At 40.0% G+C, this 27,559-nt stretch overlaps 1 protein-coding gene, 1 long non-coding RNA gene and 1 pseudogene across 5 annotated transcripts in view; 2 read left to right on the plus strand and 1 right to left on the minus strand.

The window, feature by feature from the left end:
* The first annotated feature begins 134 nt into the window (after nt 1–134).
* On the plus strand, nt 135–8,385 carry LOC106828630 (transmembrane protein 254). 3 transcript variants are annotated; one of them, XM_014837285.3, is made up of 4 exons: nt 135–387; nt 2,680–2,783; nt 2,961–3,020; nt 6,625–8,230. In XM_014837285.3, exons 1-4 carry the CDS (start codon nt 298–300, stop codon nt 6,743–6,745), a joined length of 375 nt encoding a protein of 124 aa, XP_014692771.1. In that variant the 5' UTR covers nt 135–297; the 3' UTR covers nt 6,746–8,230. The 3 variants fall into 3 exon arrangements, with proteins under 3 accessions (XP_014692771.1, XP_044617375.2, XP_044617374.1); XM_044761440.2 differs by having other exon boundaries at nt 332–739; nt 6,625–8,385; XM_044761439.2 differs by lacking the exon at nt 135–387 and adding an exon at nt 503–683 and having other exon boundaries at nt 6,625–8,385.
* The window catches only part of LOC139042507 (uncharacterized), a 43,005-nt gene continuing 18,472 nt past the window's right edge, over nt 3,027–27,559 (minus strand). Inside the window, exon 3 of one of the 2 annotated variants that reach the window (XR_011499286.1) lies at nt 3,027–4,872. This is a non-coding gene — a long non-coding RNA (uncharacterized lncRNA). Of the gene's footprint in view, nt 4,873–13,898; nt 14,810–27,559 lie in introns of those variants that run through there. The other variant, XR_011499287.1, reaches the window with a different exon arrangement.
* Nucleotides 24,635–27,513, plus strand: LOC139042520 (small ribosomal subunit protein eS1-like; annotated as a pseudogene).

A 27,559-nucleotide genomic window follows, 5' to 3' on the forward strand; every position in this document is an offset into this window, starting at 1 on the left:
GAAGAAGCATGGCATGATTTCTCACCGAGCATGGCAGAGCTGAAGTTCAAAAATTAGACTCATGGTTATTAGAGGCGGAAAGCACCATCTATTCCAACATCTTTTTCTTAAACCCAGGAAAGTGACACTGAGAGAGGGGTCTCCCCTGCAAGATGACCAGGGCACCAGACCAGAGCTCTGCAAGATTCGCTCCCCAAGGTTCCGAATCCTTAGACCTTCACCCTCCCGGAGGTCCTGCCTCCAACCTCCAGCGGAGCAGTGTGCCCCGGCAGCGCCTTCCGGGGATGTGCTGCAACGATGGGGAAGGCCGCCGGCGACGAGGCGTACTTCCAGAGGAGCAGTCTGTTCTGGCTCACCGTCATCACCCTCTCCTTTGGCTATTACACCGTAAGGGCAACGGCCTAGCGTAAGATCCGCGCCTGCGGGCGAGGAGAGTCTGCGCAGGCACATTCCGGCTCTCAGGCGCTTTGAGCCAAGTGAAAGGGGTGCAGGCCGACAAGAAGACGCAGGCGCACTCCTCTGCCCCTGCCCGTCGCCGGGGCTCGAGGTCCTGAGAAACCGGCTATTCAGGCTTTCCCTCTATGGGGGCGGGGACGGCTTCCCACCCCATGACTCAGCGTCTAGCTCTTTCAAGATGGTGGTGGCGAAGTCAGAGGGCAGCAGAGCTGCTACGGCCTATTTCCGTACGTGCAGAGCCTTGCCCTCGCTGGTCACGGTCGTGGGGCTGGGATATTTTGCGGTGAGGTATAGGGCGGGACGGGGCATCTATTTTGGCCTGCCAGGCCCTCGTACAGCGGGGGGGAGGGGGACGGGGAAGTTGTGGAAGGGAGGTCTTGCGCTTGCCTGCCCGGTGGTTGCCTAGGTTACTGGCGTAAGCGGAAGTTAGGTTGGCTCTTTGGACGGTTTCTGCTTTAAGAGTGTTCATGCCTTTGCGTCCTCGCACATCCACGGTTGCTAGACTAAACTGAGTGTGAGGAGAGCTGACGGAGGGGGAATCCAAGTTGGCAGACTCCCGTAGGCCTGCCAAGTCAGGATAGGGCTTCCGACGCAGAATGCTTGAGGCAGTTAGAATTGCTTGGAAAATGGGAATAGACCTAAGGGATGGGTAGGATAGTTGTTAAGAAGGGATAGAAAGGATAAAAATGTATGGCATAGATATGGAATCAAGAAGACTGAGGATCTCTACTAGAAGAGGAGGGACTTTTGTCTTGAGTTCCTTTAAAGGATAATGGGATAGATGCCTGGAAAAGTAGGTTGTGGACTAAGTTGGTATAATTTTGAAGGAAGGCAAAGCTATTTGGATATTGCTCAGGAGATTGTGGTGATTGGGGATTAGAAGTGTGTTTGTCCATGTGTGTGGTGATGAATTGAAATTAGTCTTTGGGTGGTGAACATGATGTAAGCTACACAGAAATCGAAATATATGACGATGTACGCTTGAAATTTATATAATGTTATAAATCAGTGTTACTGCAATAAAAAAAGAAAAGGAAAAAAGTAAAAGAAGTGTGTTTGTCGTGTCCACAGTGTTGATTATTGACGAATCTGACCACCTTTGTCCTGATTTCCCCATACGTAAAATGGAGGTATTGAACTGAAAACTCTTGAAGGTGCATTTCTGTTCTGTGATTCTGCATCTCTGACTAGTTAGAATACAGATGGAGGAAAGCTTTGGGGACTTCAAATTGGGATATTTTGGAACTGGCAGGTGCTGCTCCTTCTAGTCCCCTTGCTTTTGGAGGATGCAGTGATTTTTCATGCTTTATTTATATTTTGGATGTGTAACAACATGATAGGAGAGGCAGTACTGCTCCTGGCTGAGATCTGAATGGGACAATAAATTTTGGGCCTGTTGGCACATAATTGTTCTCAGAAAAGCCTAAGCTGGCAGAGATTACAACACAGAGACTGAGGGAAAGCTGATGAGATTACAAAAAGCTTATGTGATTAAGTAGTTGCTATTAGCACTTCACAAACCTGATCTCACTTATTTTCCAACTTTGTGCAGGATCATTCCCAATTTTAGAGATAGAAAAAGTGAAAGAAGAGAAAGGGATTTTAAATTAAACTGGGGTTTCGGGGGCCGGCCCGGTGGCATAGTGGTTAAGTTAGTGCCCTCCACTTGGCAGCCTAGAAGTTCTCTGGCCCAGATCCCAGGCGAGGACCTACACACCACTCATCAGCGATGCTGTGGCAGCATACCATATACAAAGTAGAGGACGATTGGCATGGATGTTAGCTCAGTGCCAGTCTTCCTCAAGCACAAAGGAAGATTGACGACAGATTTGAACTCAGGGCCAATCTTCCTCACCAAAAAAACCCACAGGCGTTTGGCTCAAGGCATGGTTTCTGCAGTAAAAAAGCTAGCCAGGGCACATAAACTCTTAAAATGTGTTAATAAACTGTATAAAATAATGTTTTTGGTGGAGTTCATTAAGAAGTCATCCAACTTGGACATTGAGTCTGATAACCATATAGTTTCCTGAGCATAAATCTCCCACTAGAATAGTGTTTAGAAAATATAAGTAGAGAGTGGAAGCCCAGGTGACTTAATTCAGAGTTTCTTTGGTCTATAGTTGTTCTTGTGGAATCAGAATTATTTCCTAGCCTCTCTCAAAAGGGAACATTTGCTGATTTAAGTGACCTAATAGGTATTGTGTGCCTCTGGTTCTTTTTCAGTGGGTTGTCTTCTGGCCTCAGAGTATTCCTTATCAGAACCTAGGGCCCCTGGGCCCCTTCACTCAGTACTTGGTGGACCATCATCACGCCCTCCTGCGTAATGGGTAAGGACAGCTGCGGAAATGGGGTGTGGACACTGCAGCTCCGGTCTCACTGTACGCCAGGAAGGCCTGCAGTTGCCTTTAGATATTTAAGAGTAGTGCTAGTTCACGTTAAAGCACCTTTCTTTTTGAGGTTTCTGTGATAACCATCACCTTAAACTAGGCTGACTTTTGTTTCAGGTATTGGCTTGCCTGGCTGATTCACGTGGGAGAGTCCTTGTGTGCCGTGGTATTATGCAAGTAAGTGTTTTTAATAGGTCTTTGTCGCTTTTCTCTTGGTATCTAAGTTGAGAGTAGCCACATTTAAATAATTCATGCATTTGTAGGCTGAGAGCACTCTCAGGGTAGAGTTGAATCCCCACACCTAATACTGAGCCTAGCTTAGAGGGAGTATTCAGTAAACATTTAATTAATGAATTCATTTCATTTGTGTTAGCTAATCAATTATTTCATTACTTAATTTGATGATTTTTGTATTTTTTTTAAAATTCTCTGTATAGCCCCAACTAGAACAAAAGATTAGGAGGCTACCTTCTAGTTTGAAGAGGGGCTAAATTATTGACTTAGGCTGATGATGCCCCATTCTAGTTTCACAACAGAATCACCTGACGAGCTTTTTCAAAATGCTTATGTCTACATATCTGGTTTCCAGACCCAGAGATCCTAACCTGGTAGGCCTGACTTCGGGCATGAGAATTTGTTATTTTTTCAAGCTTCGCAGATAATTCTGGGTTGCAATGCAAGTTAAAAGCCCCTTGACTAAACCCTACTCAACAGATGTCAGTGTAAGTCAATACTATGTGACAGTAATAGAAAAGATTCTCTTTACATTTGTACTTATGTAAGCATATACAGAAAGTATAATGTAATGAAAGAGATGGCTATAGTAATGCCAGACTGCTTTGCAGTTAACTTTGTTTCTGGTCAAGATTAACTGCCACCTGTGTTATTGTTGTATTACCTCTAAAAGTGGAAAATAAGATACTTTATTACCACTACTTTTTAATAATAGAAATAATATTTATTGGGTGCACCCTATGCCAGACACCACTAAGTGCTTTAAATAGATTATCTTCTGGTTTATTAAACAAGCTGGAGTTTTTGGGAGAGGAGCAGAAAGAGACTTTATTTTTTCTCACTCCTCTCCAAGTAAACTCATTCTGTGGATTATTTTCTGCCTCCCTCCCAGCCCTGCATGAAATCAGAAGCAGCACTATAGATTTTCCAGTCACTATCTGATATTATCCAGTGTAGTACAGTCTATTTATTAAAACTATAAACTTTTATCTAATTCAAAATAGCTCTTCTCATCCAGCTGGGGATCAAGAGCCTGTTGTGGGGAAAACAGTGTAGTTAGTGCCTTCTCTTATTCCACCTTTTTGCCATATTCACTAGCAACAGCTGCTTGTGCCCCTTGGGCTGGTAGGAGCAGTTAGGGGAAACAGGGCACAGTGTGCCTTGTGATCAGCAGTGAGGTGCTGTGGATGTTGCATACCCAGTGTTGGCTCTTTCTCTCCAGAGGGTCCCTGGTGGATCTTTGAAAAACCACCCATCACTGGGGATCTCCTTTGTGCAGTTCCCACGACGATTCCTTCAGGTGCCTCCTCCAGCATGCCAGTCACAGTTTCCTCTCAGGAACTATGATTAGGGGGGAATTTCCCTTTTATTGAGAATTTTTCTGCCGTTCAGTTAGGTCTTTAGGCCCACCCGTTGCCAGCGCCCTTCCACAAGATCTGTATGGCTCACGATAATAGCTTCCTTATCCCTCCAGTGGGATAAAATCTGCAAGTGCATGCGGTTCCCAGTGCATGCACTTTAATTGCCTACCAGCCTTTAATCTTTTGAATCAAATATAAATCCCTTCCCCCAAATTGCAGGGGACTTGTGTCAAGCTCTCCAGTTGGTTCTATTGAAGCTGTTCTTTGGGCTTGATTTGTGATAGGAAATGCCACAGCACTAGCACCTCTTTCCACTGGCCTCTTCAGCCTCTCGGTGAAACCTCAGCTTGGAGGTGTGTGGTCCAGCCACACTGACACTGTCCACTGACAGTGTTGGAGTACTTGACACCTATTTTGTCGTTGGCATTTGAAACCTGTAATGAAAACAGAAAGAATCAAATTTAACATCCTGCCATGCCGTTCTTTGAAAGGTGGAGGGAGAACAGGCATAGAGAGGTTAGGTCACCACTATTTTGTTCATGAAATCATTTGTTTATGGTCTAACATGTTGCAGTGTATCATTGGTCACTATAAATCAGAATAAATATTCCTTCTGAATAATGAATTAATGAGCAAGTGTAAGTGAATGAATCAATATATGAAGACATGCAGGACATTTGTGTAGGACAGTTGGTGAATTCCTTTTAACCAGAGATAAGATTGGACTCTATGTTCTACTTTATAGACACCATAATATGTGTACATATAAATATAAACTCTTCCATAACTTTTTTCTTGTGTCGTACATGCCTATTTTTCCATGTCTAGACCTATAAATTTACTTTATTCATTTTATTAGTGCATAGTATTCTATTCTATGTATATGCCTTAATGTATTTAACAAATCTCCCTCATGATGGACTTTTAAGTCTCTGGTTTTTTTACTGTTATAAATAGTACTGCATAAACATAAATGTCTCATACATCCCGGCCCACTTTGGTATATCATTTTTTTATTGTTTGGTGGTAGAATGTATGAATATAGTCGATTTTTATCTGTTGACCTTACACCCAGTGACCTTGCTAAATTCGCTTATTAATTATAATAGTTCATCTATAGATTCTTTTTAATTTTCTAGGTACACAATTGTGTCCAGAAGTAAAGACAGTTTTATTTCTTCTTTTCAATTTTATATACCTTTTATTCCTGTTTCTTCCCTTATTGCCCTGCCCACTACCTCCAGCACAGTGTTGACCAGAAGTGGTGATAGTAGGCATCCTTGCCTTGTTCCTGATCAAAGGGAAAGCTTTCAACATTTTGCATCATGTTTTTTCTAGAATTATGTAGATTTCTTCTATCAGAATGAAGACGTTCTATTCCATTTCTATGTTTGCTGAGAACTTGTGTTAAGAATGGATGTGGAAATTTATCAAATGCTTCTTCTGCTTTTATTAAGATGATCATGTGATTTTTCCCCTTTAATCTGTTAGTGTGGAAAATTATATCATTTTTACATAGATTGTTTTTAAATTTTGTTTTAAATTAAAATTCATCCACATGAGACTTAATTATATACAAATGAGACTGTAGCAAGCCATTTACTTCTTTTGGGATATTTTCTTTTAAGCTTTGTTTTAAGCCGTTTGGTTTGAATGACTGTATAAACAGGTGTTTATTATTACTATGTGCCAGGCCCTTTACTAAGCACTTTGTGTATATTATCTTATAAATCATCTCAAAACTTTGGTGAGATAAATACATTATTCCTGTTTTTCAGACAAGGAAACTGATTCTGAGAGAGAGTGAGTGACTTGCCCAAGGTCACAGCTGGTAATTGGCCAGTTACATCTGGTCTATCTTCAAAACACTTGCTCTGAAGCCATATCAGTGCTTTTTGACCCTATCCCCTCATCAGAATCACGTGGGAAGCAGTTCTATAACACCATGCCCTAGGCAGTAGCCAGACTGCTTCTCAGGGAAGAGTGAGTGTACCCTCCTAAATGCACAAGAAAAATGAAAATAAATGAACTAAGTATTCAAGTTAAGAAGCTGGAGGAAAATGGCAAAATAAACCCAGTGAAAGTCGGTAGAAGGAATAAGTTTTTTAAAAAATAGAAGATAATAACTCCTATGAAACCACAACATTAAAATTCTGGTGGTTAAACTTTTCTTTTTCTTTTTTTAGGTCTAAAGGCATCACAGATGGTCGAGCTCAACTACTCTGGTTCTTACAGACGTTCCTCTTTGGGATAGCATCTCTCTCCATCTTGATTGCTTACAGACCAAAACACCAAAAACAAACTTAAAGAAGATATCCAAAAGCTTTCTCTTCCCTTTGATATTCAACCCCACCTTTTTTAAGGGGTGCTGTGTTTTTCTCAAACTTTCTACTTTCTAGAAAGTTAAGACCCTCTAGTTATTCATTATTCTTTCATACATTCTGGTTGAGCTTGAGCAGATAATAGGAAAAGACTTTAACTTTCCAATTCTGCAGACTGACCTGTTTGGCAGAGGACTTCTAGCTACCTTCTTGAGGTCCTTGGCTGTGTTGGTGCTCTCCCTATCGTCTGGTTTAAGCCAGGCACTAAATTTGCCTGTTGGCATACCTTTGCTCCCACCTTCTGATTAAAACACCTTACCCTTACCAGCACCATCTTTGTTCTCCTTTTGCACAATCTTTTCCACCTTTCTGGAACAAGATAGAGTGATACTTCCACAACACATCAATTCCACATGCTTTACTAGGCACCTGTGAATCAAGATCTTATTCTTGCAAACTTCTATTTCTCACACAACCAAGAAAGATAAGGAAAATAAACAAGTGCCTGGAATGGGGCAGGCTGAGCGATTACATAGAGGCAAAGAGGACCTGCTGAGAACCAGGAGGAGAGGACTGGGGAATGCCTTCCTGATCCTTCCAGCCAGAAGTGATCCTGGCCGCCACATGGCCCCACGGAGACAGTGCTCTGTAGTGTGCAGGGGTCTAATGGCCACCACTAGATTGCTCCTTCAAGTCAGGACCACATCTTAGACAGCTTTATTTTTCTTTTAGCACCTGTCCCGTTGCCTTGCACACAGGTATTCTGTCAGTGTTTATTGAACAAAGGAGGGAAACTCTGATTTCACTTTCCACTTGTTGAGTATCATTCCAATTTGTGTGTGAAAAGTTTAGAACCCATTCAGTGCACCCTCAAAGAAAAGCACAGGACTGCTTTTGACTGTAGTCTCACCATTCTGTGGGTCCCCTGATAGGAAACCTGTGTCTTTCGCACTTTCCTATTCTGGGTCACTTTCTCCAGGCTCTCTAGATGTCTCCCTCCAGCTCTGGCTTACTCAAATACAAACATTCCTTTTCTAAAGATTCTAGCCCATGGCTTATCCAGCTAGTTACTACTACTCCTATTCACCTGGTTGTACCTTATGACTGACTGGTAGGGGCAGGAGGGTCATTGACTGTGTCCCCTGACCCTGGTAGAATGACTCTGTCACCTCTAGAAGCCATTAGGGCTTCTTTCCTGGAGGACTACCTTCTTGTTCTCTAGGCACTAGACCTTATTTTCCTTCCATGATACAGTAGGGCATATTATTTGTTTTAAGCAAGCATTTGTCAGAAACAGCCCTTTCCTCCAAAGAAAGGCCCCAAGTAAAAGCACAACAACAAAAGATTACGGACTAATGAATTGTTTCTGGTGGAGATCAATTTCTGCAAATTAATGTCGGTCTTTCCCTCTGTTTCTCTTATGATTAAGGGGTTGCTTTTTGGTAAAGAAAAAGATTTTTGATCATAGAGTTAAACATCATGGAACTCCAACCCAGATTTTTTAGAAGCAATGGTCCTCTTCAAAGAGAAATAATGAGGATAATATTAATGGTGCCAGAAACAATATGGCAGATTAGTGAGCGAAATGGACTAACTTGAATAAAATGCTGTGAATTTCTTCAGAAATGTTTCTCCAATCAAATGCTTTTTTTGTATGTCAGGTTTGATAGATTGTCACATGCTTGATTGTACTTTTTCTCAAATAGGCTCTATTATGGAACTGTTTGTACAGTTCAGGGATTTTTTTTCACTGGTAAGAAATACAGATGCCCTAGTTGTAGGGCATATGTTCCTCATTATGTTTACAGAGACGCCCATAGCGCATTTGACTCCTCCATGCACTGAGTTATGGGTGGACGTGAGTGTCTCCTTTCATTGTAGGATTGTCCTCTTGTTTTATGTTTCACTCAGCATTTGATACAGTCTACACACCAAGTGAGAGTAGTATTCTTTTTTTAAGTGCCAAAAGTATAAAATCCTCTAATCCTGTTTGGAGTATTATGGCTTAGAGCAAAAAAGGATCTTAGTGAGCAAATGGTGCAGGTCATTCATTTTATAGACCCATAAACTGCATCCCATCAAGGTGAGGTAACAACACCACACAAAAATAATTGAGTGTCCTGTTCTCCCCTGCCTCAGCAGAGGAGCTTAGAAGTAAGTCTGTGAAGCAAAAAATAAACAGAAAAATGGTGACATCTTGGCTTTGTGTTGCAGTCATAGTAGTGACATGGGAGAAACATCTTTATGTTGAATTTGGATGAGAAAAGGCCAGAGGCTCTTGGTGGAAGCAACTATGGAGGGCAAACAAACTAAACTTTTCTTACCCACCCCCTACCCCGACCCCGAAATATCAAAAGCATGTATAGTTTTGGTAGGACAAAAAAGAAAGAACCAATTAGGAAAAAAAAAAAAAGAGAGAATGACCTCACAACCTAGTAACAGGATAGATTTATAAACTATTTCCTGCATTCAACATGTTATGACTTCATGCAATCCAATATAAACATTTTATAAGTCATGGTTTTAAAACAAGTCTTGAGTTTAAGAGGTTATACTCCAGATGTGTAAAGAGGTTCTTTGGCAAAACAACTTGCTATCTGAGAGCCCTTATGTGTTTACATATAGGCTCTGAAAACAGAGAAGTTAGAGAACCTGCCATTGAGGTTAGAGAACAGAGTGCAATCTCATTGTTATCTTTGCATGGGCCCTTGCTGGAGCCTTGTTAATTAAAGCTCTTAGTTTAGCAACCTGGCTTGTAAATATTTATCCTTCCCTTTCTTATCAGCACAGACCAAAAAATGCTAGTAGGACAGCTGAGTAACATATTGTTAAGTCTTTGAGACCCTTCTCTCTACAAGACTCCTTGACCACATCAAATTGGAAATCTTGGTTTCCCTTTCATCAAGGTTGGACAATGAGAGTGTATAATTATCATTTCACATTTCTCTTTATGAAGAGGAGATCTATACTGATTTCACAGTGGACATTTGAAAGTCCTATTTTAAATACTGTGTTTGCAATTTCTATCAACAAACATTTAAGATGGCTCCTAACCTTTTGTAATAGGTTTGAGTATACCCATTGCCTCATTTCTGTTTGTAGTAAGTCATAAAGTTGGATTAGGGAAAATACCTTTGGCATACTAATACTGTTCAGGGAAATAATCGTGAAAGAACTTTTACTTTTCTCTTGTACCAACACGTTGCACAGGATGTTGCTAGTAAATAAAAATTACTCAATAAAAATTGCCACTCTTGACATTGCTGTAAATGAAAGAGAAATGGCATCTATAGTATAAAGCAGTGAAGTGTTCCTTAAACCTCAAGCATGTAGGGCCCACTCATAACTTTAGTCATGTCTACACTGCACCTGAATTCACTTTTTAAAAAACCTTCCTAAGCAAGAATAACTGAAATGCCAGGCTTGGTTTGTTCGTTATATATTCCTCTAATACATATGAGAAGAGAATAAAGCATAATTATTACCTAAAATCACCATGCATACTAATGATATGTTCAGCACGCTACTAGTAATTAGAAAGTATCACAGTACTCACTGAGACTGAAGTGCGGAGTTTAACCTGGCTCTAACTACAGGATTTTTGTCACCGTCCTGGACCTCAGTTTAAACTCATCATTAAAAAGAATATAAGTAATTTTACATTGTGGCTGGGGTAAAAATAGAATGGTAAATTTAAATGAAATCATCTAGGTAAAGCAACTTTTTACACTATAACGCATTAAACAAGAGTATAGTTTTATTGGAAGGCTGGCTGAGGATGCATCCTGCACTTCTTAAACTTGACCATGCAAATGCATCACGTGAGATCTTGTGAAAGTGCAGATTCTGATTCAGTGAGTGTAGAGCATGTCCAAGTTTTCACATGTCTAGTAGGCTCCCTGGTCGTGTTAAAGCTGCTGATCTGCAGATCACTTTGAATAGCAAGATTTTTAGAGAAAATTTAGAACTAGAAATAAAACAATTCAACTCTGATTTCATGAGGCTTTGGGTTGATTTCTATGCATGCCAACATGTTTTTGTAAGAAAAACAGCTAAACACCCTCACTGGGAGCTCAGCACTTGGAGTCCTGACATAATCAGCAAAGAGCACTGTTGCAGTGCTAAAAATGCTGATGAAATTAGCCAATTGGCATGTCTGCATACTCCCCCTCCTTGAGGATAAAAGTTTGGAATTGAGGCCTTTTGAAAATAAAAAACCCAATACTTTTCAAACATTTTGTTCTAGACACTGACATAAAATATGCAAAACCCACAACAATTCTGTGAGGTAACAGTTATGCCCATTTTATAGTTGAAGACCCTGAGGGGATCTCTGCTCAGATGGCTCACTAGCTCAGGCCACTGACTGCGTCTTCCAAGATCAACCCTGAAAAAACAGTCAACGCACAAGAGAAGCATGGATTCCTAAAACCGAGGAAAAATTAGGGAATCTCCCCTAGACAAGACTACTAGAATTGGTGTGGAGTGGGGAGGGGTGGCCATGGCCTTGGGCAGCAGGGAGAACTAGCTTGGAGGAGAACTTTTTACCTTCCGTTTCTGTCTCTCCCTCAAGTTGCCTTAAGACAGACAGTCATCTCTCTCCAACCCTTCAGCACAGAAGTAGGTAATAACAGTGCCCATGGCAGTGTCTGTCAATATTAGCAACACAAAACCCTCACTGGGAGACAGGGGAAAGTTCATGAAAATAGACACAGGCATTCACTCCACCATGCTCCCAACCAAATCACCAGGATTGTGGATTATGTTGTTATTTCTTCCTAAAGGTTTAAAAGAGAAAATCTCAGGCAGAAGACTGGTGGAATGGCGTCAGTTTTCATGAAGGGTTCTGTGGTTCCTGGATTCTCATCTTTAAATCTCTGATTCCAATATATAGTTAAGGCCAATTCTAATTGGCTTTAACCCTCCCCCAATGCATAGTAGCAGGCATGCTAGTTGATGCCTGAAGGGAAAATGAGCTCACAAACCAAATAACCAGATAGCTAAGGATGACACATATACACCGAGCCACACATACCATCTGAAACAAAAGCTCTGGAACAGAAAGACCTGGAATCTAAAGATGTTCTTTAAGTAGGAGACAAGGCATTATTAAAAGAAGATATTAGCAACATGAAATAAGAACAAGAAATCATAAAAAAGAAGTAAGTGAAAATATTAGACATGAAAAATAAAATAGTTGAAATAAAAACATCTAATAAGTGAAAACAGAGTAAGTGAAATAGAATGAATATAGTTGAAGAAAGAATTTGTGGACACAAGATTGTGGAAGTCTCACAGTAGGAAAACACAAAAAATATAAAATATGAAAGAAAAGCTTAGAAATGTGGATGATAAATATAGAAATACCAATGCCTGGGCAATAGTTCCAAATGTAGAGAAAAGTAAAAATGCAGCAGAGAAGATATTTGAGGAAATAGTGGAGATAAATTTCCCCTAAATAACCTTATTCGAAAGGGCTCATAAAGGGGCAGAGAACAGAGATCAGGAAAAATCCATTCCTAGGAATAACAATAAAATTTGAGAATAATGACAAAGAGAAAAGTCTAAAAGCTTCCAGAGAGAAAGAGCAGATCACCTCCAAAGAAATGACAATGAGATGGATATCAAACAGCTACATTGGATGCTAGAAGACAGTGGAATAGTAGTTTAAAAATATTGAGGAAAAATAACTTTGTAGAATTTTATATTCAGCCAAATTATCGTTCAAATAGGAGAAAGTCATAGAAAATTCCCTGTATCCAAGGGCACAGAATGTTTGCCACACAAAGACCCACATTGAAAGCACCTTTGAATGAAGTCCTTAAATAATGAAAAAAGTCAGGCAGTGCTGCAAGAGATATGGGGGAGGAAAGGGGAGAGAGTCATGAAAGAAAAATAAAAGGAGATAATGTTTTCAAAATAACCCCAAATTTAAATTATATATGTTCTAGAAAATTTCCATGATAGCATGTGTGTGTGCATGTGTGTATGGGGGAGGGAGGCAGTAGGATGAGTTAACTGGGCATGAGGGTAAGTTGAAACTGACAAGTAGAAATGGCAAGCAATAGGATATATTGGAATATATGAGGAAGTCATTTGGTGTAAACCTAATTCGGCCTGACTTTGAGTTTCCAAAAAGGCCTGACATGGCGATTGAGCATGCATCGTATATCTGCTTTAAACATTTCCTATGGCAAGAACAAACGGCCTTAAGATAAAGGTGCAACTTCCCCCCACATTGGCATTTCCTTAAGGACAAGCATCTTTCCTTAGGCTAGGAACTGACTGCTGCGCCTGCCTGTGACCATCCAGCTTATCTGTGACCACCCAGCTCGAGACAACAGACCTGCCACCCTGCTGTGTCCATCAATCACTGTGCTGACTGAGCAGTCTCACAACTATTGTAAAAGGGACATTTCAGTCATATGTGAAACATCCTCTTTGGGGGTATATAACCACTCTGCACACCCCACTTCACGGTCCTCACATTTTAGCTCAGAATAAACTCTCTCCCAAATTTTCATTTATAGATTGGTTATGGATTATTTTCATCCACTAAACAGTTGCCACCTTAGGAGGAAATATAGATACTAATAAATTTTAAAAAGCAATCAGGATGAACAAACATGAAGTGATGAATTAGGTGTGTGAAAGATGACGTGAGTGGAGCCATATTAAAACAGAGCCAGAGCAGCCATTGCAGAGGAATTGCCTTGCAACACTTGTTTTCTTTATCTTCCAAACTGGACCAAACCACCAACATTCCAAGAAGTGAGTAAGGACAAGAATATCCTGTTTGTAAGGACTGATGAAACTGGATTTTGCTGATCACCAATCATTAACCAAACAAGTCTGGCCTTTTGCCTGATGATCATACCGCAAGCCAATCTCTGAAGTACAAAGCTAGCCTTACCTTATCTAGCACAAATGAACTCTTCTTTAATACAGCTCCTCTCATCCTCCCTTTTCCCCATAAAAACCCTAAGCCCCTCTCCTGTAATTAGGACAGTATTTGGGTTTCTACCCGAATCTGTGCTCCTTGAATTGCAATTCTTTGATCCCAAAATAAACATCTCACTGCCTCTCATTTCGGCTCTTTATTTTTAGGTTAACAGGCGCAACTGCCAAAAGAGCAAAAATAGGATGTGTAATTGTTTTTATTTGAAAATTTTCAAACATTCAGAAAAGTCACAGAGAAGAGGTTAGAGGACATCCACATACCCTTCACCTCCCAGGTTCACCAGTTAACATTTTGCCACATTTGCCTTATCACTCTCTTTTTCTCTCTCCCTATATAACTTTTTCTTTTTTCCCCCAAATCATTTGAGAGCAGTTGCTGGCACCATGACACTTCATCTTCAGTGTGCATCTCCTAAGAACACAGGTGTTGTGTTACACAACCCCCACATAAGTATTACACTCAGGACATTTAACATTATCTTATACAGTTCAGATTCAAATTTCTCCCATTGTGCTGATAATGTCTTTAGAAGCCTTTGGACTGCAGTAGTGGGGAAGTCCAGGATCCCATCCAGGATCACACACAGCATTTAGTGATCAAGTCTCTTTGGTTTCCTTTAATCTAGAAGGGTTCCCTTGCCTTTTTTGTTTTGGTTTTTACCTTTAATTACTGACATTTTTTAAAAGCCCAGGCCATTTATGTTGCAGAATGGCCCTCAATTTTGTCTGCTTCCTCATGATCAGACTGAAGTTAAACACACTAGTAGGAGTAGAGCCAGATGACGCTATGTCCTTTTCAGTGCATCACATCAAGAGCCACGATGTTTGTCCCATTATTAATGATCCTAAATTTCATCACTTGGTAAGCTGGTGTTCAACAGTTTTCTCCACTTTAAAGGTATCTCCTGAGGCCGGCCCCGGGGCCCAGTGGTTAAGTTCGCGAGCTCCGCTGCAGGCAGCCCAGTGTTTCGTCAGTTCGAATCCTGGGCGCAGACATGGCGCCGCTCCTCGAGCCACTCTGAGGCAGCGTCCCACGTGCCACAAACTAGAAGGACCCACAACTAAGAAGATACAACTATATACCGGGGAGCTTTGGGGAGAAAAAGGAAAAAAAAAGGATATTAAAAAAAATATTACAGATATCTCCCCTCCCTTTGAATTAATAAGAGATCCGAGGAGTTATACTACAATACCACATGACCACATGTTCCCCACCAATTGTTGAAGCATCCATTGATGATTCTTGTCTCAAACAATTTTTACCACGATGTTTGTAAACTGGTGATTTTCCTATTTCTATCACTTCTTCTACATTTATCAGTTGGCATTTTTCTGCATAGAAGAGTTTTCTTCCTTCTCCTATTTTCATTTATTGGTTTGTTTAGTATTGGAGGTATCATTATGAACTTATGAATTCTTTTTTATTCAATGTGTTATAAATTGTTTCTAAGTTCATTTATTTTGCTGCTAAAATTTGGCCAGTGGGAGCCCCTTCAAGGTGATTTCTGCATTCTTTTGAAATGCTCTCATCAGTTTTTTAGTATTTTCAACAAGCTGTCATTTTTCTATGCTAGGCCTAGAATCAGCCTATTCTCCAAGCAGTTTGGCTTTCTTGCATTGAAGAAAGGTGTTTAGAAACCAAGATCTGGTTTGTTTCTTGCTGCCAAGGGTGTCCTTGCTTTAGAACCATTCAGTGGACAGAGCTAAGGACATAGATTTTTTTTTTTTAATCATGAATTCATACTGATACCTTGTAATTCCAATTCTTTGCAACAGGGTTTTTCCTTTCCTTGTGTCTCCTCCCACAAGGAGAACTCTAGTTCAAATATCAATGTATTTACTTAATCACTCAGTCCTACAACACACACAAAATAGTTTTAGAATAGCTGACTTGTCAGCCAATATTCCTACGAAGAACAAACTTTCTTGGCAGTCCTTTTGATCCGTACAATGTATGTCATAGGAGTTATATTTTTGCCTCCTTGTGAATATGCCATAGTTGCTGTTCAGTTAGGTTTTAAGTTCATTTGCTAATTTGTATTCAATTTTCGGGTTTCCTTTTTCCCCATCCTTGTTAATGTTCTTATGTTCTTTAATATATAAGACATCAATAGGGTTCAAAAGGCAAAACTATATAAGAAGTATAATTGAAGAAGTCTCATTCCCTCCTCTATCTCTTCCAGCCCAATCCTACCCACTCTCTATAGGTAACTGTAGGAGGAAAAGCTAAAAATAAAATCTCTTGCCAACCCAGAAATCCTTTCCACAAATGGAGAAAAGAAAGAAAGCAGTTTTATTTAATAAGCACTAAACCAGACTATGATGTGCCTCCCAGACAATCTTCTAACAAGATTGCAAAGACAGAAAGAAATCTCACCCTTCTAGATAGGCAAGCAGATAAGATCCATTACATACATGTTCTCAAGATAAACGATAACTAGTTTTCACGTAAGGGGACATGACAGCACCAGTTGCTGTACATTTTTTCATAGTTCTTCCTAAATTCACCTAGTAAGTAGGGTGACCATCTGTATTACCTTCATCCTAAGGAAGGATAAAATTTCTCTCTCTAATGACAAGCAGGTAGCTACAGCTTGGTGCAAGGCAGTAGGCTCAATTCTCACGGTGTCAAGGTGATAGGGCCACTGTCTCCCTGGATATTTACATTTCTAAGCAATAGCTCCCAAGCCTTTAAGAAAACATTCCTGGGTGGTAACATCATCAAGAGGCTTATTTAGCTTTTACATAAGGTTTATATACATATCAAAGAGATGGGGAAAGGACTCATAAATATAGTTTACTCATAAATACAGTCATAAATACAATTACATTGTTATATATTATATATTTATTATATTATACATTCATAAATGCAATTACATGTTATATATATAGTTACATATTGTATATTTACTATATTAATTATACACTCATAAATACAGTTTCTCAAGGAAATGCTCCAAGAAAAGAGAAAGAGGAAAAGATCTCCTTCCCTTTGGGCAAGAGGGAAAATTCAATCTTATTTTTATTTACGCTTATGTAACAAATATCATTAATTCCCAGTTTATCATTTCTGTGTGTAATTTTTCGAATAAAAGTAAAGACATATAAATATTATTATTTCACTTTTTTCCTAGGTGTCAAGTCTTGTAATAGATGCCCACCATGGAGTACATTCCCCAGACAAAATGGGCAAAAGTTCTTTCACAACACACCTGCTGTGCTATTTCAGGTGCCTTGGGGCCAGCCCCATGACCAAGTGATTAAGTTTGTGTGCCCCACTTCAGCTGCCCCAGGTTTTACTGGTTCGGATCCTGGGCACAGACATGGCACTGCTTATCAAGCCATGCTGAGGTGGCGTCCCACCTAGCAGAGCCAGAAGGACCTACAACTAGAATATACAACAATGTACTTGGGGGCTCTAGGGCAAAGAAGAAGAAAAAAAGAAGATTGGCACCAGATGTTAGCTCAGGTGCCAATCTTCAAAAAAAAATAAAAAATATATATTTCAGGTGCCCATCTCTGGGATAGTGGTATATCACGTTAAGAACAAAAGTTTGAAGAACTTCCCACTTTCTAACTCTCTAGAGGCCTCTAAAAATCTCTGTGAACTGGAATTATTCACCCTGATACAACCTCAGAAACCCTGAGTTGAATTAATTTACCTTACCTTTCCTGTTACTGGAAGATGAAATCACCCAAAAAAGACAAGATCTGATAAAGACAAAGCTCCCTAAGAGGGAATCTTGCAAGAAGTTTACTTCCAGAGGGAAAAGTAACAGCATAGCAACCCTCTGAGAGAACTGATAAATAACAAGCCGCAATTCAATCTTTTGTTGTTATTGTCGTAGTTTCCATTTAAGAGCAAAAAGGCAGCAGGATGTAGTAGAACAAGGTCCTGGCCTTTTGAGTGACACTGTGTTCAAATTGTTACCCACTGCTTACTAGCTCCATCACCTTGGGTAAATGTCATCATCTCTTTGAGTCTCAGCAACTACTCTCCTCTTGTTTTGTTTGCTTCCTTTTATCCCCCTTCCACTACAGTCCCCCCTCCCAGGCAACAATTCCAATGTGTTTGCTGTGCATGTATTCTTGCACAATGTACATTGTTGTTTTTGTGAGCATGTATTTTTAATTTACATGAATAATATTTTGATATATATGACTTAAAGACCCAATCATGTTGCAATATGTCAATTGCTACTAAACTTTGGCATCTTGAAAAGGATTCCAAGGACAGTGTGAGTTTGGTAACTTAATCTGATTTTCATTTAATTCTTGACAATTTGCCAACAAGAGCTGAGTTGTCCACATTCCATGCTGCTCCCTTGGAGGGGGAAAAACATCTGTCTCTAAGACAGCATGAGAGCCAACTGGAACCCACGAGGTTTATGAACAAGACAGATAACAATAGAAAAAGAAAGTCCAGGCTGGCCAACTAGCATAGCTAATCTTGGACACCTCCACAAATCTATCTTAATTTTGCTCTACTTAGCCAGAATTGCATCAAACTACACAGGATATGAGATGAAACCATGTTCGTGGTTCACTTGTAATCAGAATGCTGGAAGGGACTGCAGAAATCTTAAGATAAACACCCCACACACATACACACCTCTTTACACTGGGAGAAACTGAGCACCTACAAATGAACGTAACCACCAATGTCACACAGCCAGTGTGGTGGCAGACCTAGGTCCCCACCTCCTCAATATTTCACCAAGCTCCCTCTCAGTAGTGTTGCACAAAACATCCAAAGTAATGTTCTCCACAGCATGCTTCACCTCCCAAATATCTTGTAAATATTATCCAAGAATGATGCATTAAGAGTAAGAATAGTTTCCATCGTTGTTAGCTGCCATAAGCCCCTACATCCAGTTCATGTTGCTGGCACCTGCCTTTGACACTGTATCCATAGCAATGCACAAATATTGTAAACACTCTGCAGACTAGGGGTTTTTTTGCCAGGGTTAATCGTGAAGCAATAATACGTTGCACATGTACACAGAATTGGGGTATTTACAGCATTTATGAAGCTTTAACATCTGCACAGCCAGTTTGCCAGGCTTATGTTGTGGGTATTACAAAGTATTTCCTAGGAAACTGAAAATAAATATATTATGAAATTTCAATTTTCAACATGTCAGTAGTGTTGTACTGGCATCCTGTCACACCTGTTGCAAAACACACTGTTGGCCAGAGGCAGGAACTCCTTATGAAATCCCATTACATCCTCTGAATCTGCAGGAATCCCACAGAATGACTTCTATGTTAATGAAAAGAACAAACCTTAACTGAATACTCACTGTGTGCCAGGCATTATGATTAGAGCCTTGCTTGCATCTTTTCATTTAATCCTCACCTTAACCCCTAGGAGGTGGGCACTGCCATTCTATTTTCCCAATTTAAAAATTGAGGCCTAATGAAATTAAGTAGCTTGTTAACAATCAGAGCTAGTGAGTGGTAGAACCAGGAATCAAACCTGTATCCCTGTGACTCTAAAGCCTGTGTTTGTAACGTGTATTCATGGCCTATTGGTTGTAAATTACAGATGTGACCATAGTATAAAATCATTCCCTGGATTCAATATATTCACAGTGAAATACATTGCTCTGTGAAATAGGTATTTAAAACAGACTCCACCATCTAATTCCCTTTATAGAAATTATTCCATTTCTACTTCAAGCAAGGGATTCATTTGAAATGCCTCTTTGAAATGGCATCTATTAAGAAAAGACATTTCCATTTGAACACGAGTCTGAGCAAGGACTGTCCAGAGCAGCCCCCTCTGAAGCCACTGAGGAACTGTGCAGCAGAGACTCAGGCCAGGAAAAGATCCCAGTGATGCCTTCTGATTTCTCACCACAACTAGTTAATTCAAGAGCCATTTGCAACAATATGGATGGACCTTGAGGGTATTATGTTAAGCAAAATAAGCCAGACAGAGAAAGACGAATACTGCATGAATTCACTCACATGTGGAAGATAAACACACACACGGACAAGGAGAACAGATTAGTGGTTACCAGACAGGAAGGGAGTGGGTGGAGGGTGAAGGGGTACGGGGGCTCATATGTATGGTGATGGATAAAACCCAGACTATCCGTGGTAAACACAGTGCAATCTATACAGAAACTGACATACAATAATGTATACCTGAAATTTGCATAATGTTATAAGCCAATATGACCTCAATAAAATAACTTTTTTCAAAAAAGGAGGAGGGGCCAGCTCAGGAACACAGAGCTGGCCATGCTGCCCTCTCTGTGAGGCATCATCCAAGGTCGTGTCAGCAGCACAGAGGGCTTCTGGGGGTGGGCAGGGCCAGGCCCCTCTCCTGAGCATGTACATATGCCATTCTTCCATAGTCACTGTGGGGAAGAGAGTTCCAAGCAATTCAGCTGTAACTCTTTCTCCAGACTAGGTGGAGCGGGTTAGTAAACGGATATCAGCCTTCAGGGGGCCTGTGAGCCTGAGACCAGGCATCTTCAAGCGGGGTCAAGGTGGAGGTTAAGGGGCCACTGGGATTAGAGAAGGCTGGGCTGAGCCCAGGAGCAGAGTAGAGTTGAATCAGCCCTGTGACTGTGGGGTGGAGGAGGAGGATTGTCTTACAGAATGTAGCAAGGAGAATTTGGCCTTCATCACTTAGAAGTTCTAAAATGGAGGTTCTCATCATGGGTTCCACGGATGGGTCAGTGAACCTTCAATATTGTCTGGGATTAGGACTGGCCAGGTGGCATAGTGGTTAAGTTTGGCACTCCACTTTGGTAGCCCGTGGTTCGCAGGTTTGGATCCTGGGTGTGGACCTACACACCACTCATCAAACCATGCTGTGGCCATGTCCCACATACAAAATAGAGGAAGATGGACGCAGATGTTAGCTCAGGGACCATCTTCCTCACCAAAAAAAAAAAAAAGTGTGTGTGTGTGTGTGTGTGTGTATATATATATATATATATTTTTATATATATATATATATTTTTATATATATATAATCTGTGATCCAAAGAGGCCCCGCAAACAGACAGCCTGGGGCCTCCAGGAACTGTTCTTTGGGGAGTGTGGGGGGCGTTGGTGGATGCAGTACCAAGGCTCTCAGATGCATTAAGGAAAATGGACTTAGTGAGCAAGAGCAGAAGGCAAAAGAGGGTAGCAGCTGCCACTTAACTAGCCATGCAATCTTGAGCAAATCATTCCACCTCTTGAACTTGGGTTTCCTCATGAGGCAGTTACACTTGATGATTTATAAGTTTCCAGCTTTAAAATTCCAAAAAATTCCAGAAGCACTATCTACTAGTGATAGACAATTTACTGGGAGAAGTAGTGAGTTCCCTGTCACTGGAAGTGGGACGCCTGCCACAGCATGGCTTGCCAAGTGGTGCCATATCTGCACCCGGGATCCGAACTGGTGAACCCCGGGCCACTGAGAAGCGGAACGTACGCACTTCACCGCTGTGCCACCGGGCCAGCCCCTACAAACTACATTTATACCTGTGTCAGAAACACGCAAACCCACTCCCCCATTTAAGCTTTACAACATACAAATTTCTCAATATATTTTAAGTTTTTAAGAAATAAAATCTGCAGACTGGTAGGAACACTTTAGAATTCTCCATTCATCTACCCTGTAGTCCTAGGGAATTAAGTTAAAAGCAAAATTGTTCCAGGGCAAAGATACTTGCATAGGCCTTTTTTTTCTTTGTTTCTTTGTTCCTTCTTAGTCAAGTTCAGTGGTTTTCAAATTTGTGCTGCAACATGCTCAATTTAATTGTGATTTGAACGGTGTCCAAGGACTATGTAACTTTAGGCCATACTCAGGGCTCAAGGCACAGTCTGGAGCATGTTCACACTTAAGAGCAAGCTTTGGAGTCCAGGGTGACCTCGGGCAGGTTTCTTATCCATTCTCAAACCCTTTTCTAAAATGGAAGTGATGACAGGGGCTCCTTCACAGAAAACGTTTGAAAGGGGAATTCGTGACCCCTGGGCCTCTCCACCCTGCTCTCTGGCACCCACTACACTTCTCACTTCACCCTCAGCTGTAGTTAGAACTAGTCATCAGCATCATCTCCCATTGGCATCGTGGTCACCTTCACATTCAGGGACTGTGCCTTGTGCTGCAAAGCTGAGTCCCAAAGCCCTGTTCACTTTCTCACTGGACCAGGGACACTCAGAGTTTAGGAGGCAGTGCCAAGCCCCTCCTGCTCCTTATGATCAGTACATTTTCTATGCGTCTCCCCAGCTGGGCCTCCTCTGCTCACCTATTCTCCCTCTAAGTCCTGCTTCCTCATCGGCTCCCCTCTCCACTTCATTGCTGCTAACCTACTGCCTAAACCTGGGCAAGGCCCTTTCTGTGGGCCTCAATTTCCTTTTCTGGACAAAGATGAGCTTGGCTGCAACAAGAATTACTGTTACTGCTATCACAAATGTATCCTGTGCTTGCTGTGAAACACCAAATAGTTCAACAATGAGAAATGTCTAACATGAAGTTCCCCATTATCCCAGTACCCTCACTCTCAACCTAACCCTTGTGTAGAAAAGCAATTACACTTTAGCAGTTGAATGTGCACTTTTCTAGATATCGGCTATATATATAAAAATAGGTATGAATGAAAGAGTGTATAATATACATGCATACATACTCATAGACATACTTTTGTTTATGAATGGGATTGTATTACACACACTCTTCTGCAACTTGCTTCCTTTATTCAATGATAAGTCTAGCAAGTAATTTCCTGCTGGTATACATAGATATAGTTCATTCATTTTAACATCTGCTTAGTATACCACATACCATTTTTATACACTTGTTTCATTATGTATGGAGTAGATTCTTGGAAGGGAAATTGCAAAGTCAAAGGGCATCACATTGAAAATTATTGTAGACATTGGCAAATGGCCCTCCACAAAGGCTGTACAAACTTACATTCCTACCAACAGTATATGAGACTTAGATCATGGAAAGGTGGAGCAGTCAGGAGAACCAAATTTGAGGTGATAGGTCAGTAGTAGAGCCTGAAAGGAGGAACCTCAGCCCAGAGGACTGGGAGAAAGTCTACTTCTGCAGGCTGAGGATGGGCAGAATAGAGAGCACCCCAGGGTCGCTCACAGTGACATAGTATTGGTTACTTAAGAACCCAAGGTGGGAGGACGCTTCATGCTATTGGGAAGAGAGAACCAGGACCTTTACCTCAATTCTATCACAGGAGGATCACAGCCCTTTGGTTCTTAATCTCTTTGGGATTATGGACCTCTTTTAGGATTTGATAATCCTAAATCCCTGAGTGTGCACACATACTCACACAAATGCACCTGCAATTTTGCGTATAATTTTGAAGAGCTAACTGAAAATCTCAGAGTATTAGACATCATGTACAAAGCCTGGACTAGCCTTCTGAAGGATGAGATACCATGTAGTCATTCTATTCCTCCCAAACAAGGCCATCAAAAGGCTACTAGTCCTAGCTATCCCATCAGCCGATCAGGTTCATAAGTGAGTCCACCTGAGATCAGAGGAGACCAACAGAAAAACCACCCAGCTGAGCCCAGCACAAACTGATAACTTGCAGAATCATGCACTAAATAATAGCTTGTGGTTTAAAACCTTTAGGGGCAGGGCCGGCCAGAGGAGGCAAGCTGTCCCAGGCCACGGTCACCCGCCCCTCTGCTCGCTGCAGCCCTGCGCTCCCACCATGCCCTCCTGGTGCTGCAAGGCGCTGATGGGGAGTCATCTCCATCTGCTCAGGGGGCTGGTTTGGCAGGCAGTGGGCACTGCGGCATCAGGGATGGAGAACGGCACATCACCATCTTTGGGGAAGTCAGCAATTGCTCCTGTGAATCGGATCCAAGTAACGACTTCTGATAATTGTGTGGTAATTTTCTCAAAAATATCTCATTCTTACTGTACAATGGCAAAAAAACTTTTCCATTACACAAATGTTAATTATAAAGTGGTAGAATTGGACATACTTGAATATGGAAGCCAGTTTCAAGATGTTCTTTACAAAATGACTGGTGAAAGAACTGTGCCAAGAATATTTGTCAATGTAACTTTTATTGGAGTTGCAACTGACACTGATAAGCTCCGCAAAGAAGGGAAATTGTGTCCACTAGTTCATCAGTGTTCTTTCTTTTAAAAAAGTAAGAAGAATTTTAGTGTTGTAGATTCTCATAACTTTGCTAGTAAAATGTCAGTTATTTAAAGTGATAATGTCTTTTAAATGTTTGAGGATGTTTTCAATATGTGAATTATCTTCATGAAAAAGTTGTAGAAATAATGAACAATAAATCACTGTAGAAACCTCAAAAAAAAAAAAGCATTAAGTTTGGGGACGGTTTATTATACAGGAAAAGCTAACTGATACAATCTCCATGAAGAAAACTTGGAAATGCTATTGGGGGACACCAAAGAAGACTTGAACAAGTGGAAAGACATACCATGCTCTTGGACAAGAAGAATCAAGATCATGGAGATAGCAATTTTCTCTAAGTTATTTTATAAATTAAATAAGCTACAAATGAAATACTTTTATAATCAAATGAGCTGATTCTAAAGTTCATATAGATAAATAAAGTCAAGAAGAACCAGGAAAAAAATCAAAAACAGAAGAAGAGGAACTATACCAATCAGATATTACAGCATATTATAAAGCTTCAGTAATGAAAAGAGGATAGAACTGGTCATGAATAACCAACATAACAAATAAACAGAATAGATAGTCCAGAAAAAGACCTAAATATATGGAGGAATTTTGTATGGTTCCTAAGCAAATTTTAAAATCAGTATAGGAAAAAAAAGTTGTGTAATTAATGTTTCTGGGGAAACTAGATAGTCATCTGGAAAAATATAGAATTGGTATGAGTCACATTTACCTCAAGATTCAAATGTAGCCCTTTAGGCTCTCTGAGTAGCACCATGGCAATCAGCAAGAACAAGCACTTTAAGAAAGGTACCAAAAAGGGAGCCAAGAAGAAAGTGGTTGATCCAATTTTTAAGAAAGATTTGTATGATGTGAAAGCACCAGCTATGTTCATATGAGAAATAGTGGGGGCCCAGCCTGAGGGTGCAACCATTCACATGTGCCACTTCAGTGGCCCAGGGTTTGCCAGTTTGGATCCCAGGTGCACACCTAGCACTGCTTGGCAAGCCATGCTGTGGCAGGCGGCCCACATATAAAGTAGAGGAAGATGGCCACAGATGTTAGCTCAGGGCCAGTCTTCCTCAGCAAAAAGAGGAGGATTGGTGGCAGATGTTAGCTCAGGGCTAATAGTCCTTTAAAAATATACATAAAATATATATATATAAAATAAAATATATATAAATAAATAATAAACAAATATAAAAATATATTTTAAAATATATATATAAGAAATATTAGGAAAACTAGTCATGAGAACTCAAGGGACCAAAATCACACCTGACGGCCTCAAGGGTTGTGTGTTTGAAGTGAGCCCTGTTGATCTGCAGAATGATCAAGTTGCACTTAGAAAATTCAAGCTAATAACTGAGGATGTTCAGGGCAAAAACTGTCTATCTAATTTCCATGGTGTGGATCTTACTTATGACAGAATGTGCTCTATGGTCAAAAAACGGCAGACCATGATTGAAGCTCTCTTGTTGATATCAAGACTACCAATGGTTATTTGCCTCGTCTTCTCTGTGTTGGTTTTACTAAAAAACACAACAATCAGATTCAGTAGACCTCTTATGCTCAGCACCAACAGGCGTGCCAAATCTGGAAGAAGATGATGGAAGTCATGACCCAAGAGGTACAGACAGATGACTTGAAAGAAGTAGTCAGTAAACTGATTCCAGACAGCATTGGAAAGACACAGAAAAGGCTTGCCAATCTATTTATCCACTCCATGATGTCTTAGTTGGAAAAGTAAAAATGCTGAAGAAGCCCAAGTTTGAACTGGGAAAAGTCATGGAGTTTCATGGAGAAGGTTGTGGAAAAGCTAGTGGGGATGAGACAGGTGCTAAAGATGAATGCAAGCCACCAGCCCAAGAATCTGTTTAAAATTCAGACTTTTAATGGTGATAAATAAAAAATCCTATTTGTGGAGAAAAAAAGATTCAAATGTTAAAAACCCTGAAAACATGAAGTATTAGAAAAAAATGGGTATATATACTTTTAAACCTTGTAGTAGGAAAGGTTTGTCTACAACATAAAACACAAATGTCATTAAAAAAGTATTAACAGAAATGCTGGTAAATTTTACTACAAAAAATTTAAAATTTATGTTAATAAAAAAATTTATGTTAAAACAATTGTAAGAAGACTGAAAAGACAATCATGAAACTGGAATAAATATATGCAACTCATATCGCAGACAAAAGTGAAGTTCTCTAATATATAAAGAACTTCCACAATTCAATAAGAAAAAGCCTAATAACACAATAGAAAAAAGAGTAAATGATATGAACATCTAGGTCGCAGAAAAGGAAATATAAATAGTTTTTGATATTTTAAAAGATATTAAACCTCACTCATATTAAAAGAAATGCAAATTAAAACAGTACTCAGAGAACAATTTTCCACCTATCATGTTGAGAAAAATATTCAACTTTTCTAACACACTTGGAGCTTGTGTGAGGAAAAAGGCATTTTTATACACTGCTGATGAGTGTATATTAAACCACCTCTATAAGGCAACTTGTCATTATCAATCAAAATGTAAATGCACATAACCTTTGACCTAGGAATAAAGATATATTCTGATGCATGGAAGTAATGTATGGACAAGATTTTTCATTGCAGCATTATTTGCCATAGCATATAATAAAATTTTATGCAGCTTTAAAAGAAACTGCATGAGGAAGTTCTTTTATGTACTGATATGGAAAGATCTCTAAAATACAAGTAGAAACAAATGAGGAGTACAAATGCTAATATTTGTGATAGAACAGGAGGTGTATGTGTGTGTATATATATCCACATTTATTTGCTTATATGTGAATAAAATAACTCTTGAAACTTGCACATTAATTATTTGTATGATAGGAGTATACATTTTAATTCTACTTTGGTATGCTTTTTCCTAAACTTATGCATGTTTACTGATCAAATAGGCTAGCAGTACTTTTACATATTGTTTAAATTTATAAATGCAAATTTGTTTTAACAAAGTTGAACTGTTATGCTGATGAATTTTATTTCAAAAGTTAATACATTTTGTCGTTTATCAGCTTGAAGATATTTTCCAGGATCTTTAAGTAACTTAAGAGCTTGGACTGATTAATTTAATTGATGGATATTCACTGGGTACTTAATTTTTTTTTTTTGAGATTAGCACCTGAGCTAACAACTGTTGCCAGTCTTCTGGGGTTTTTCTTCTTCTTCTTCTTCTTCTCCCCAAAGCCCCCCAGTACATAGTTGTTATTCTAGTGGTAGGTCCTTGTGGTTGTATTATGTGGGACGCCACCTCAGCATGGCCTGTTGAGCTATGCCATGTCTGCACCTAGGATCTGACTGGCAAAACCCTGGGCTGCCAAAGTGGACCGTGCAAACTTAAACACTCAGCCACAGCACCAGCCCCTGGATAATTTCTAAGCAAAGTGGAATACTGAAACATGCATACCGAGCATAATTTAACTTTATATACTTTTGCTCCTTTTTTTACGTCTACAGAGAGCCTATATCTCTGGGTCTGTTAATGAACATGTTCATTTTTGTCAAAGAAGTTTTACTATACAGGACACATATAGCTGCAGAAATTTGTGAACTCTGCTAGTCTGCTAAAATGCTAATGGGTGGACAGTTCACAGTCACAAGCATCCATCCTCTGGTTTCTCTGTGAAATAGAGAATTAAATCATGTTTATTTTATAATCACTATTT

Source organism: Equus asinus, chromosome 29 (assembly GCF_041296235.1).
Source record: "Equus asinus isolate D_3611 breed Donkey chromosome 29, EquAss-T2T_v2, whole genome shotgun sequence".
Classification (NCBI taxonomy): Eukaryota; Metazoa; Chordata; class Mammalia; order Perissodactyla; family Equidae; genus Equus; species Equus asinus.